The sequence below is a fragment of the Pollachius pollachius genome (genome assembly GCF_949987615.1).
Source record: "Pollachius pollachius genome assembly, chromosome: 3".
Classification (NCBI taxonomy): Eukaryota; Metazoa; Chordata; class Actinopteri; order Gadiformes; family Gadidae; genus Pollachius; species Pollachius pollachius.
The window spans coordinates 36684179-36697613 of NC_136936.1; the positions used below are offsets into that span (position 1 = coordinate 36684179).

General features: G+C 46.2%; 1 protein-coding gene across 4 annotated transcripts in view; it reads left to right on the top strand.

The window, feature by feature from the left end:
- Positions 1-3067: 3067 nt before the first annotated feature.
- nrp2b (neuropilin 2b) overlaps positions 3068-13435 on the top strand; it is a gene marked incomplete at its 3' end in the record, with an annotated part of 87117 nt that continues 76749 nt past the window's right edge. For all 4 annotated transcript variants that reach the window (XM_079733028.1, XM_079733029.1, XM_079733030.1 and 1 more), the window contains exon 1: positions 3068-3812. In XM_079733028.1, coding sequence (XP_079589154.1) covers positions 3737-3812 — 76 coding nt within the window. In that variant the 5' untranslated portion in view covers positions 3068-3736. The remainder of the gene's footprint in view (positions 3813-13435) is intronic.

A 13435-nucleotide genomic window follows, 5' to 3' on the forward strand; every position in this document is an offset into this window, starting at 1 on the left:
AGATTACAGTTTGCTTGTCTTAAGTTTTCACATTATAAGTTATGCTTTTCTTTTTTAATTGGTAGTATTGCTTTTATAGTTTTAATTACCTCTATTCACAATCTGTCTCCACTCATTGTAAGTTGATGCTACTCACTGCCTTGTATTTGGTTTGTTATTATTATAATTATAATTATATAGAACAGGGCAGGTCTCGGCTACTACTACATGCTATGCTAACCACAAAATGTGTTTATCACTTATCATGATTTTACTTATTTACTACAGAGATTGCCAATGACTGATTTACACTTTGCCCAAAAAAGGACAGGCCAAAAGGTCAGACTACTTTTAACCAAAGGTCCTTACGATGACAGATAAGTATATTCTAATAGGATATTCTCAGTGGTAGGTTTTGCAACATACAGTGTTTATGTGCAGTGTATAAATAATCTCTCGTACACATGCGTAATGTATTTCATATACAAAGACAACATCGTTCTAGAATGTGTGGACGTATCTGTTTAAGGTTACCTTTACGTGCATGTATACAACGCTAGGCTCATATTTATGTTTCATTTGAAAAGATATCTGGTGTGACAGGCTATAATCACGCTCGCTCCAAATGAGATTTGCGGCCTTTCCCCAAACTATAATTCCAAGAGCTGTGGAATGCTGCTGATGATTCTGGGATATTCTGGGTGGGCTAGTGTTTGGTTTCCATCGACACATACAGGTCAGGTGGACCAAGAACGGAGAAATAGATAGAAAGAGAGAGACAGAGAGGCAGAGAGAGACAGACAGACAGACAGAGAGAGAGATAGAGAGAGCGAGACAGTGAGCAGAGAGAGACAGTGAGCAGAGAGAGAGAGGGGGAGAGAGAGACAGTGAGCAGAGAGAGACAGTGAGCAGAGATAGTGAGCAGAGAGAGACAGTGAGCAGAGAGAGAGAGAGAGGGAGAGAGAGACAGTGAGCAGAGATAGTGAGCAGAGAGAGAGGGAGAGAGAGACAGTGAGCAGAGATAGTGAGCAGAGAGAGAGAGAGAGAGGGAGAGAGAGACAGTGAGCAGAGATAGTAAGCAGAGATAGTGAGCAGAGAGAGAGAGAGAGAGAGGAAGAGACAGAGAGATAGAGGGAGATGAAGACAGCTATGGTTATTCTCAAATAGATATATGGAGAGATACATAAGTTGTTAGATAGGTAAAGATAGACAGATAGCGTAGATGATTGATAAATGGAGTAGATCAAGATACTAAATAATACAATGTACAGACCACAGTAAACACACGTAAAGTGTGTTTACGTGTGAGGGTGTATGCGTGTTAGCGTGAACAGGGTGTGTCGTGGAAATAGAGAGGCAATGTTCTTCCATAAGCCACTGGCATCGTTCATCCCGTCCCGGTCCACAGGCGGGGTCATAGGTCACCCACCACATCACACACACCCCACGGCCACACCCCCAACACACACCCCACTGGTCTCCCCACACACCCCCCACCACAGAGAGAAGGGAGAAAAATGCACTTTGAAACGGTGTCAGCTGTGATTGGTAGATGACAGACCAGGGGTGGGTTATAATGTCATGTTGTGGGCTCGCTCTGACTCTAACCAACAGGGAGACTCTCCCTCTCTCTCTCTCTCTCTCTCTCTCTCTCTCTCTCTCTCTCTCTCTCTCTCTCTCTCTCTCTCTGCTTTCTAATTATCGTCCGAGATGTGTAGGGAAGTTGCTCTTATTCCCTCATGTAGATATGGTTCCAGGTCTGAAGGTATTTATGTTTCTAGTGTCTGGGGGTTGGCTTATTGGCTTGCTTGTGTATGAATGCATTTATGTGTGTGTGTGTGTGTGTGTGTGTGTGTGTGTGTGTGTGTGTGTGTGTGTGTGTGTGTGTGTGTCTGTGTGTTTGATTGTGTGTCTATGGGTGATTGTGTCTGTGTGTGTGTGTGTGTTTGTGTGTTTGATTCTGTGTGTGTGCGTGTGTGTGTGTGTGTGTGTGTCTGTGTATTTGATTGTGTGTATGTGTGTGTGTGTGTGTGTGTGTTTGTGCCTGTGTGTGCACTATAAGCACTGCATTGCTGTTTGTCTTCCACCCCTTGTTTAGATTCTGCTCGTCATTGACCCATGTGCCCTTGGTAAACACTGTTTTACCAGGCTTGTGTGTGTGTGTGTGTGTGTGTGTGTGTGTGTGTGTGTTTGCGTGTGTGTGTTTGTGTGTGTGTTTATATTGCTTGCTCATGCACATTATCATAACACCATAACCAATGGCTGGTATGACAAGTAAATCCGTGCTCTTTGCACTCGTTCCAAACAGATTCATCAAGGTGTCTCCATCTCTCTCCTTCTCTCTCTCCCTCTGTCTATCTAGCTGCTAATCGCTCTCTCTCTCTCTCTCTCTCTCTCTCTCTCTCTCTCTCTCTCAATTTATCGCAGTGTCCCTCTGCTCTCTCTCTTTTTCATATTCTCATGCTCTCTCTTTCTACATCTCCCTCTCTGGATCTTTCTCTTTCTTGTTCTCTCCTTCACTATATGTCCTCTCTATAAGGTTGAACCAACTTAAATAGACAGACAGACAGACAGACAGACAGACAGACAGACAGACAGACAGACAGACAGACAGACAGACAGACAGACAGACAGACAGAGATGGTTTGATAGATGATTGTTTGATTAATTGATTAATTGGCTAATGTTTCCTTCAAATCAATCCAAATATGTTTGATTAAAAATATTATATAAAGCAAGGAGTCACGACGAATTGATAGAAGTGATAAATGTGGAAAAAAAATGAAAGAATGATAGGTAGAGCAGAAGGAGAGAGTAAAATTAAAGAGTCTGAGCGAGCGATAGAGAGATTGGGGGGGATGGGAGAGGGAGAGGGAGAAAGAGAGAGAGGGGACGGGAGGGAGGGAGAGAGCACTAAAACTGCTATTTAATCAGCGGGGCTATACGGAGGCGTGTCGATGTGCGGACTGTAATGCGATACACACACACGCGCGCGCACACACACACACGCACGCACGCCGCGCGGAGCACGAGGGGACTGAGGAGCCCTCCTACTCGCTGCCACTGATCCGACGGAGAGCGGAGAGGAAGGACGTGAGAGAGGGAGAGAGAGAGAGTAGCTGCACGTAAACGGACCGCTTTGCAGCGCTAGGAGTTCACACGGTCGTTCCTCTCGGACCTGCAGCTCGTGTTTTTTTTTCACGCAGCAACAGAAACGACCCACGGTCTTCAAGTTGAATGTTTTTGTTCTTGTTTTTTTAATTCAGTGTGATTTGATCACTGCGCGTCTTATTGGTCGCGTTTGGTTTGTTTGTGGAGGAATGACCAGAGAAGGGGTTGAGCTCTGACTTGGAAACTGCCTTATCACTTTTCACCGGACCTCTGCTCTTGGACTGAGAGACAAGACTGTTTTCTGGGGGGTAAAGTTGGGTTTATTTTATTTCTTATTCCTCATCAGGACAGTGTTTTCTCTACACGTTTGAATCCGAGTGAGACTTTGATCCACAGAATGGATTTTTCTATCTTAAAATTGTATTGGGACTAAAAAAAAAAGAGGAGAAAATACGGTGGTAGTGACTTTGGTACACAGAGACAGTTTTTGTTTTTTGCAACATCCACTGCGTTCATTCCAGCGATACGGGGTGCTTTCCAACCCTCAACCCCGGCTTCTGCTCCCGGGACGGGGGGCAGAGAGAGAGTGAGGGGCTTTGACTCCCAGACCCAGTCCACCGGGAAAGAGGATCTTTCTCCAGGAAAGATGGATTTATCCCTGTGGCTCTGTGGATGTTTACTGGCTCTGGGGTTGCCCTGTGCTGTGGACGCTCAGGAAGGAAGTGAGTTTGGTTTCATTCGTTATTTCACACTCACATGTAACCCATAGATTGGTAGTTAGAAAAACGGCTTTGCTCTTTCACTTTCAAATTTATTCCTCTGGCCTGATTAATCTCTCAAGTTATTGCGCATTCTCGCCCCCAAAACCACGTTATAAAATCCACATTTCAATGGAATGTTGTGACTTTTCCATCTCTAGTCTGTACGGATGAAAAGAAGGGACATGGACATGTGTCGGTCATGTCTTCAGTTGAGTTTAGTTTTGTTAAGTGTGTGTTTGTGTCTTATTCCAGTCCAAGCGGTGGGCCGATTGTGTGTGTGTGTGTCTGTGCCATGGCCGGAAGGTGTTAACTCCTCTCCCTCTGCGTTAACCTCAGAGCCGGCGGGGTTATCGCCTCTAGATCTCTGTTCGCACCTCTGTCATCCAACAGGTCTTAAATCCCAGTGGATCTGGGACTGGGGTCCCTGGGACTGGGTTACCAGATCCACTGGGATTGAAGACCTGTTGGTCTTATGGTGCTGTATGAACCGCCGTCCGGCCGCTCTTAATAGCGTTGGGTTTTCCCCCTTATAGGCCTTAATAGCCTAACTCTCATGTATTCATATCTCTTATTTAGGTATTGATACCTCGTATATTAGCCTTAATATCTCTTATACATATCTTAATAGCTCTTATATAGGGTTTAGTCTATTTTATTTAGGTCTTAATAGCAATGGTTTGCCCGCTAAAAAGGTCCAAACAAGTACTTTCTAGAAGGGGATGTTATCGGGGTAGTTGTTTCTATTCGTCTGCGTGCTCGCAGTGTCGTTTGAAAAGAATAATAAAATAGGGTTCTGTTTTTTTCCTGATCTTTTCGGAGAAACGCGCGCGTCATGTTGTTCTTCCGAGGGGGGACACGAACTCGCAGCATGTATAGCAGGGAGGCTGGCTCAGGTTCAGGGCAACCCGCACTCTGACACCGCTACACCGGGCTCCGCTCACCCGTGATCCAGTGAACCGGGGGGTACGGGGGGCTCCTGTTGTTGTTTTCTACCCGGGGTCTATCGTCCCCTCGTGCTACTCCTCCGCCGCCCGGACGGCCGCTCCCCCCCCGGTCATACAGGATGAACATTAATAGGGGAATAAACGCACACCGACAACCTGTGATCGACCACATATTATCCTAGGCAAATTATGCTTTTTATGTTGTGCTGTTTATAACGAATGGAGAGCACTCGGGTCTGTTTGGGCCAGCGAGACTGCGCGCAGTGTTGGTTCGAATATAAAGCGTTTCACGGCTGTTAGAAGAAAAAACATCGGCTTCTGTTTAATATTTATAAGTTTCGTTAAATTAATTGTGTTCTGTTTGGTGTTTCGTTCAGATTGAGAATACAAGTCGCTTTTAGAATTGTTTGGTTATTCCCTCTCAGATTGCCTTATGATTTCAAGGCGACCGAAGTGAAATCCCGACGTTGGAGAACATCCCTCTCTTACCCCTACCCTCCCTCCCTCTCTCTCTCTCTCCCTCCGATCCTCCCTCTCTCCCCCTCCCTCCCTCCCTCCCTCTCTCCGTCTCTCCCTCTCTTCCTCACAGAACGATCCGATCTCTCACTCACTTTTTAGTCTCTCTCTAAGCCTCCAATTTCGGTTTGAAAACGAGTCCAGAATAAATGTCCATTCCGTCCCAAATAAACAAACGTCCAAGTACAACTCTGATCCCTCCAGTGGATCCGAGCTCTAGATCTCACATCTGTCCTAAGATTTACCGATCTCATCCCGTATCCCGCCATCGATCCCTCTGAGGAGGGACAGAGACTGTTCTCGGCGTTATCATTCAGACGTTATCATCTCCGTCCGTGTCGGATTGAGAGATGATGCCGTCTGCAGAGACCGTAACACCTATACTGTTTAACTCAAGAGTCTCGACCTGATCACCGGCCGACCGCATCCTCCGATGAAAGCAATGTTTACGCACTGTATTCCTATAAGTGTGTGTGAAGTCGCCACGGAGGTGCAGTGTGTTGCTGAGATGCTCTTCGGTCTGTTCCGACGTGTGATCTTGTGTTTGGTGGGTCTCAGGACCCAGCCTCAGGGAGGCTGGCCGCTCGATCAAGTGTTTAAGGAGCGCTCTCTCATCATATTTCAAGCGATCACACATCACGCCGTGTGTAGAATGAAGCTCTGAAACACGCTCTTCTCCATGGTCCGTTTGTTTCTTCTCCTCGTCGCCATGCGGCGCTTTTTTTTTTTGATATTTGATTTCACTTTGTTTTTTACACGCAGGCGTATTCGATTAAGATCAACATTACAATCATTGCGCGTTTCAGACGTCTTGTTCATCTGTTGCATATTGTCACACGCGCGCGTACAAGCGCACATGCACAATCACAAACACGTAACTAAGTCAGACAAACAACTAGAGAGAGAGAGAGAGAGAGAGAGAGAAAGAGAGAGAGAGAGAGAGAAAGAGAGAGAGAGAGGCTCTCCGCCCTTCTTGATCCCGTCTCATTATTCGATTTGATCGCAGCAGAGTCTGGCAGATAAGCGGACAGAACTGGTCTCTCTCCGTACCAGCTGTCTCTCTCTCTAACAGACCAATCAAAACAAGCCTGAAATGTAATCGGAGGACCCGGCCTGTAGGCCTATATTATTATTATCTCGGGAATATGTTTTGAGGTTAATTTGATCATCATGTCCGGATTATGATATCCTACTTTGCGCAACAGGCCAAGGGTGGCTGTTTTACTGTGCATGCGTGCGTGCGTGCGTGCGTGCGCGAGTGCGTCTGCTTGTGGGCCTGCACGGCAGCCGTATGAGCGAGAATTTAAAGAGGGGGAAAACACACCACTGTTAACACTGTGCTGCGCTGCAGAACGCTGCCGTAAGGAGAGAATCGGCGTGAGGAGGATGTGTGGCACTAAAACGTGAAAGGAGCCCATTGTGAAAGAAATTTTAATATGGTCGCTTTGAACGTGTCAACCCGCGCTCTGCCAGTCGCTTTCCCAGGATTAGCAGACAGGAGGCCGGTGGGCCAGTCGGAAAGTGTGACTCGATGGAGTACACCCGCGTAGTTCAATCGGCTTTGCAGTTTGACAACATTGGTAACACCCCGTTCAACGGATATTGTTTTTTTTTCAATTTGTGTTTGCATGTTTTGTTTGCGCGTGTGTGCTTGTGTGTGTGTGTGTGTGTGTGTGTGTGTGCGCGCGCGCGTGTGTGTGTGCGTGCGTGTGTGTGTGTGCGCGCGTGTGCGTGTGAGAGAGGGTGTTAGCCTTCAGGGGTCCTAGGTAACACATTATTGTAAGTAAGGCCTGTAATGCGTAACGGTTTAACCTGTAAAAACGGTCTTCAGGCGTTAGGCATACAGCAACACTGGCCGTGTTTTTCTGTTTTCTATACATTCATTTGTTGAGTTGTGTTTAAGTTCCCCTAACACCACTTAGACTCCCATGTTTCAAGCTCTATGAAACCAGTTACAATGGAATACATTTGGCTAATCATGGCTTCATGATTCAGATGTGACACGTTTTCACCAGTATGTTGTGGTTGTTGAATGTTTTAGAGAGAATCGCACAATAACACAAGTACTGCATATACCATTGCTTGAATATCCCCTCTCTCTGTCGGTCTATTTGTTTTTGTCTCTTTCTCTCTATTTCTCTCACTTGTTCTCTCTAAATTCCAATTGTTTAATTGGCCTTTCAATAAATCAATTTTTGCAAAAACATAATAACTGTTAGTAAATAACAGCAATAAAATGATAGTCATAATTGCTATAATAATTTAAATTAATAAAATAAGAATTACAGTCCTCTCTCTCTCTCTCTCTCTCTCTCTCTCTCTCTCTCCTGTCTCTTATGCCCTCACCCCTCCCTAATTTTCTCTCTCCCCCTCCTTTTTCTCCCCCACATGCTTTCTCTCTCTTTCCTCCCTTTCTCTCTTATTCTTCCCCTCTCTTTCTCTCCCCCTCCCTCCATCTGTTTGTTACTCTCTCCCCCCTCCTTCACTCTCTCCTTGTCTGTTCTCTATCCCTCTCTCTCTCTCTCCAGCCGCCCTAGCCCTCCCCCCCCCCCCCCCCCCCCCCCCCCCCTCTCAGTATTATGAAGGCTATATTAGCAGGTCCAGACATGTTCTAATGAGGGTTATCTTGTGATTACTAAATGGTTAGCATGCTAGTGCTGTTAGCTTGCTAGCGCCGTCCTCAGTGGTCAATGCTAATGACAAAGTAATTAGTGTGTGAGAGGGAGAGTCAGTGGGGGCTGGGAGGGGGGGCTGGGGGTAATGTGTGTTGCTATAGATAATGGCTGAAGTAATTATATGAAGTCATTACTGTAACAAATTAGGAATATTCAGTCGGTGTATGTTCTTGCATATAAATCTACCCGTGTGTTTTTGTGTGCATGTTGGGATGTGTAGTAATATTTATTTTAATATGAATCGTTTTAATGCATTGGGTCCAGTGGGCTATTGGCCATGTTAATGTTTGTGTCAGGTGACCAGTTTGGGAAACGTAATATGCCTCTCTCTCTGTTTTCTGTTCTTCCAATCTCTCTCTATCCCTGTAGTATCTCTGTACCTCTTTCTCTGATCTGCCCTAGCCCCTCGCTCCCATCCTCTAAAGCTCCATATCTCTATCCCTGCCTTTCTTTCTCGCTCCTTTTCCCTCCTTCCCAATCCCAATCTCCTCTCCCACGTCTTTATTTCCATGTCCTCATCTGCCGATCCCTTTCTTCCTTATCTCTTGCCGTCTCTCTCTCTTTCTTTGTCTCTCCCTTCCTCTCTCATTACTTCCCTCTCACCTTTTCTGTTTTTTTCAATGCAATGCACCTGGTCAATAACCCAGCCACACCTGTACGTGCACCGAAAGTGTGTCTGTGTGTGTGTGTGTGTGTGTGTGTGTGTGTGGTAGTTTATGTGTGGGTGTGTGTGCGTTGGTCTGTCGCAGACTTTCTCCTTCCAACTGATGAGAGACAGATGTATTGGCCTGGTTTTCTCCCCTCTTTCTTCTTCTTTCTGCCACTCCTCCTCTCCTCTTCCCTTCATTCTTTCCCTCTGTTCCTCACCTCCTTTCCACTCCTCTCCTCCTCGTCTCCTCCTGCCCCTCTCCCCCCCTTCTCTGCTCCCTGTTTCTATGTCTTAACGGTATTCAGCTTTGATTAGAGCAATCCACCTCAGGCCCAATCCTGCACATATTTCTGTGCCTCGCAGATAGCACGTCTGTAGTCCTGATATCCTATTCTTTACTAGACAGCCATTAATGTGCATTCCTAGACCAACATACACACACACACACACACACACACACACACACACACACACACAAAAAGGCAAACATGCATGCACGCACGCATGCTCATGCACACACACACACAAATGCTTTTATTGATCTAAAGCTCTGGCCAATAGCAGTGAATGTATTTTATATCCAGTAGCATTAACAAGATTTTCTGAAACAAACGTGTTGTGACAGGCTGGAAAGTGTCTCTTCAGAGGAAAACAATCTCCCTGCTTTCATGAAGAGATAATCTGTATCAGCTCTTTTAAAACAAGGTCAAATCATTTGCATTTCAGGGCAATAAATGTACGAAATCTAGGTGCATATTCTGAGATATTGTTGTTTGCAGACTTGTGTGTATGTGTGTGTGTGTTTGTTGTCTGTGTGCTCTTGGAAATAGTCTTTATTGGGGAATGCAGAAGTTGTTCTCCTCAGTTTGTATGTGTGTGCTTCAGTTTGGATGGAAAGCAGACGCTTGTGGGAATTTATATATTGATATAATATTTAGCATTTGTGTGTGTGTGTGAGTCTTTGTGTGTCTGTGTTTATCTGTGTCTGTGTATGCGTGTGATTCCATTTGTGTGGGTGTTTGTGTATGTGAGAGTGAGTGTGTTTGTGTGAGTGTGTGTGTGTTTGTGTGGGTTTGTATGTGTGTGTGTGTGTGTGTGTGTGTGTGTGTGTGTGTGTGTGTGTGTGTGTGTGTGTGTGTGTGTGTGTGTGTGTGAGCTAGGTGTAGGTGTATGTGTGTGTCGGGTGGAATGTGCTGAGAGGGAGCTATCAAGTTGAGATGCTAAACGTGGCAGAGAGACATTAATAATGCAGTGACCTGCTACTGCTTAGCAGCGTTTACCTGCGTTTATCCTGCGCATGTGTGTGTGTGTGTGTGTGTGTGTGTGTATATGCGTTGTCTTTGTGTCTGTGTGTGGTCTAAAGCCATTCAGAGCCCAGTAAGGCTAAGTGGTGTATATCTGTGTCTTTGTAGTAGCTGTGTGTAGTATTGTGTGTGTCCCTGTGTGAAGATATGATATCTGAATGCAGTGGTCTGCAGATCACACACCGCTAGTAGAAGAATAAATAACCATGAGAAGATGTTGATATTCACCTCTGGTCTGGAGAGAGAGAGAGGGAGGAAGAGAGAGAGGGAGAGAGAGAGAGAGGGAGAGAGAGGGAGGAAGAGAGAGAGGGAGAGAGAGAGGGAGAAAGAGAGAGAGGGAGGGAGATTGATGCACAGAGAGATAGGGAGAGAGAGGCAGAGAAATGCAGAGAGAGGAAGAGAGAGAGAGAGAGAGAGCGAGAGAGAGAGAGAGAGAGAGAGAGAGAGAGAGAGAGAGAGAGAGAGAGAGAGAGAGAGAGAGAGAGAGAGAGAGAGGAAGCGAGATGCAGGGAGAGAGGGAGAGAGAGAGCTGGAGAGGGAGAGAGAGAGGGAGAGAAAGAGAGAGAGGTTTCTGCCATACTGCTACCGGTGGTGATGGGGATATATTTATGTCCAATCTTGGATTAATAAAGTACACCTCATCTCAGTTGATTTATTGCTACCATGGGCATGGGTGGAAGTATACTGTGGTCAGTTAGTTTGTTTGAATCCAAGAAGAATCCTTCTGGGTTTGATCCCCAGTGTCCTCTGGCTACTGGTGTGCATCCTTGATGTCATAACCCCATACCTGCTCCTTCATGATCTATCTCTAAAATTCACTGCCAATCGCTTTGGATTAAAGCGTTTGCTCAATCGATCCATAGTAATTGTAGAATCCTGCGAAATGTTGGTTTTGTCAGCATGTTATTAATAATAATATACAATCATCACAAACGCACGACACACACGCACACACACACACACACACACACGCACACACACACACACACACACACACACACACACACAGGCTTCTTTTTCCCCTGCCATTTCTCTTTCACGTCCCACATGACTCGATGCTGCTCCTGTAAATCATGGTGATTTAGCATCCTGGCCTTGACCTGGTTGGGTGATTGTGCGTGTGAAGGTGTTTGTGTGTGTGTGTGTGTGTGTGTGCGTGTGTGTGTGTTTATGTCTCGGGGTGAGCAGACGGATGATGTTGTCACCGAAGGATCACATTCGGTGGCTCCTTCGGTCAGACTCGAACGTCAGCAGGAAGTGATGTCATCTGCTCATTAAACAACTGGGCTGTGTTACTTCTTGTAATGTAGGGAGGTGATAATGTAGGGAGTACATATGTGCGCGTGTGTGTTTTCATAAGACAGTGGTAGATCAGAGAGGAAAAAAGGAGGTGTAAGAAGAAAGTTGGGGGGAGGAGATGAGCGGACAGAAAAGAGCAGAGGAGCAGCAATTACAACAAGACAGACAATATGCAATCTGATTGATTACCTCTACCTCTTCGTGGTTGGCTGAGTACCAGCGTATGGCCTTTTGATTGGCCGGATGGTTTTTCTAGAGAACGTTCCGGTGGTTACCTCAACGGCTGTTTGTTATGTCTGACCTGTAACTCTGTAGGACTGGGTTGGCTTACATAACCACGGCAACTGGAAACAGAAGATGGGCATGATGGTCAAGCCAGCTGAGTTTATGAAGGTCGAGGAGAGTGAGGTGGGGTGAGAGAGAGAGAGAGAGAGAGAGAGAGAGAGAGAGAGAGAGAGAGATAGAGAGAGGGAGGTGGAAAGGAGAGCGAGGAAAAGGGAGAGAGACAGGAGCAGGAGCCAGGATTAGACAGAAGGAAAGTGGTGATGATAAACACATGAGAACAATATGAGAGAGAGAGAGATTCAGATTCTCTCAGAAAGAGAGAGCCAGGGAAAGACAGAGAGAGCCAGGGAGGAGAAGTAAACAAGCTGAGTGAGAAGGAAACTGACAGAGGGAGAGATGGAGGAAGGGAAAGGGAGGAGGATTATGGGAAGATCAGTAATTGTTCCCAGACAGCGTGTGGTGCAGGCCAGGACCAAAAGCCAATCTGTCAGGCATCTAGCTGGCTCTGAGACCAAGGTGTGAACCTATGTTTTCTCCTGACCTAACCCTGTTCTCGACAGAATGTCAGGGTTCAGATCCACAGATCTGTACACGCAGGAGTAATGAAACATACACAGCCAACCAAACGCATGTGCGTGATTTGATGTACACGTGCATGTTAAGCGTGCATGTTTGTGTGTCTTTGTGTGTGTGCGCGTACGTGCGTTTGTGGGACTGCCAATGTTTGTCTGATGGAGTAAGCATGATCTCACGTTCATGGTAATAGTTATAGTAAATATAAACATGTGTATATGTCAATATGTCTTTGTGGGACAGTATTCATGAAGCGTGTGGATGTGTGTGTGTGTGTGTGTGTGTGTGTGTGTGTACTCTCAGAGTAGGTTTACACTGGGCTATATATAGCATTTTAACATGTTGGATTACGCTCAGCAGCTCAGCGATGTCTCCCTGGTGATCAATACAAAAACATCAGTGGCATTGTCGAAATAACACATCACAACAGTCACAAACTCATCACTTTCACAGTATCTCCAGATATTCACAGATATCACAATCACAAACCAAGGAAACCTAAATCCTGAGCCCCTTTGTTCAGCTCATTTATCCCTCAATAAACCAGCAGACACATATTGGGAGTTTCACATTCAGATCGCAACTCCACATCATTCCCCCTGATTCTTCCTGTGAAGGCTCCCGCTGCGTGCCATGCGTGTCACTTCCTGTTCCTGTAAGTGTAAGGATGGATTACGCGCGGGCGGCGGAAAATGAATTGTCACAACGCCTGTTTTGTAATTGGTTTCGTCAGACACGATCTGTCATCCCGAAAAGATGCACAGATCGTGGAAGGACACAGTAGGAAGCCACCGCTCAGCAGGCAGACACGTCCATCCACCAATCACAGCGTCTTTCAACAGGGGGAGTTGACCAATCACAGTTAAAAACTGTCACTGCGGCGGGGATCTCATGAAAAGACCGTATGTCTTGTGATGGGGGTTAACCCGCTAGGTGGGAGGGGTCTGAGGGATTTTGGCTAACAGGGCTCTGAGTTATGGCCAGTGACACGTGTATCCGTTCTGTGACAGGATTGCGGTATCTGTGGGTCTTTATGACATGTGGGTGTGTGTGTGTGTGTGTGTGTGTGTGTGTGTGGGTCTGTGTGTGTGTGTGTGTGTGGGGGGGGGGGGGGGTCTGTGTGTGAGTGTGCGCCACTGAATGGGAGTCTTTATGTGACATCACATCACACACACACACACACCCAGACACACTCCAGATGTAATCTGACCAACCACGGCCCTTATCTACCATCATCCAGCAATGCTTGTTTATGCTGCTATCCGATTCTTCCCCGCTGACCTCAGGAGCCCGCCGTTACGGAGACGCTAATCCTGCGGCTAATAGATTGATTTAAGGT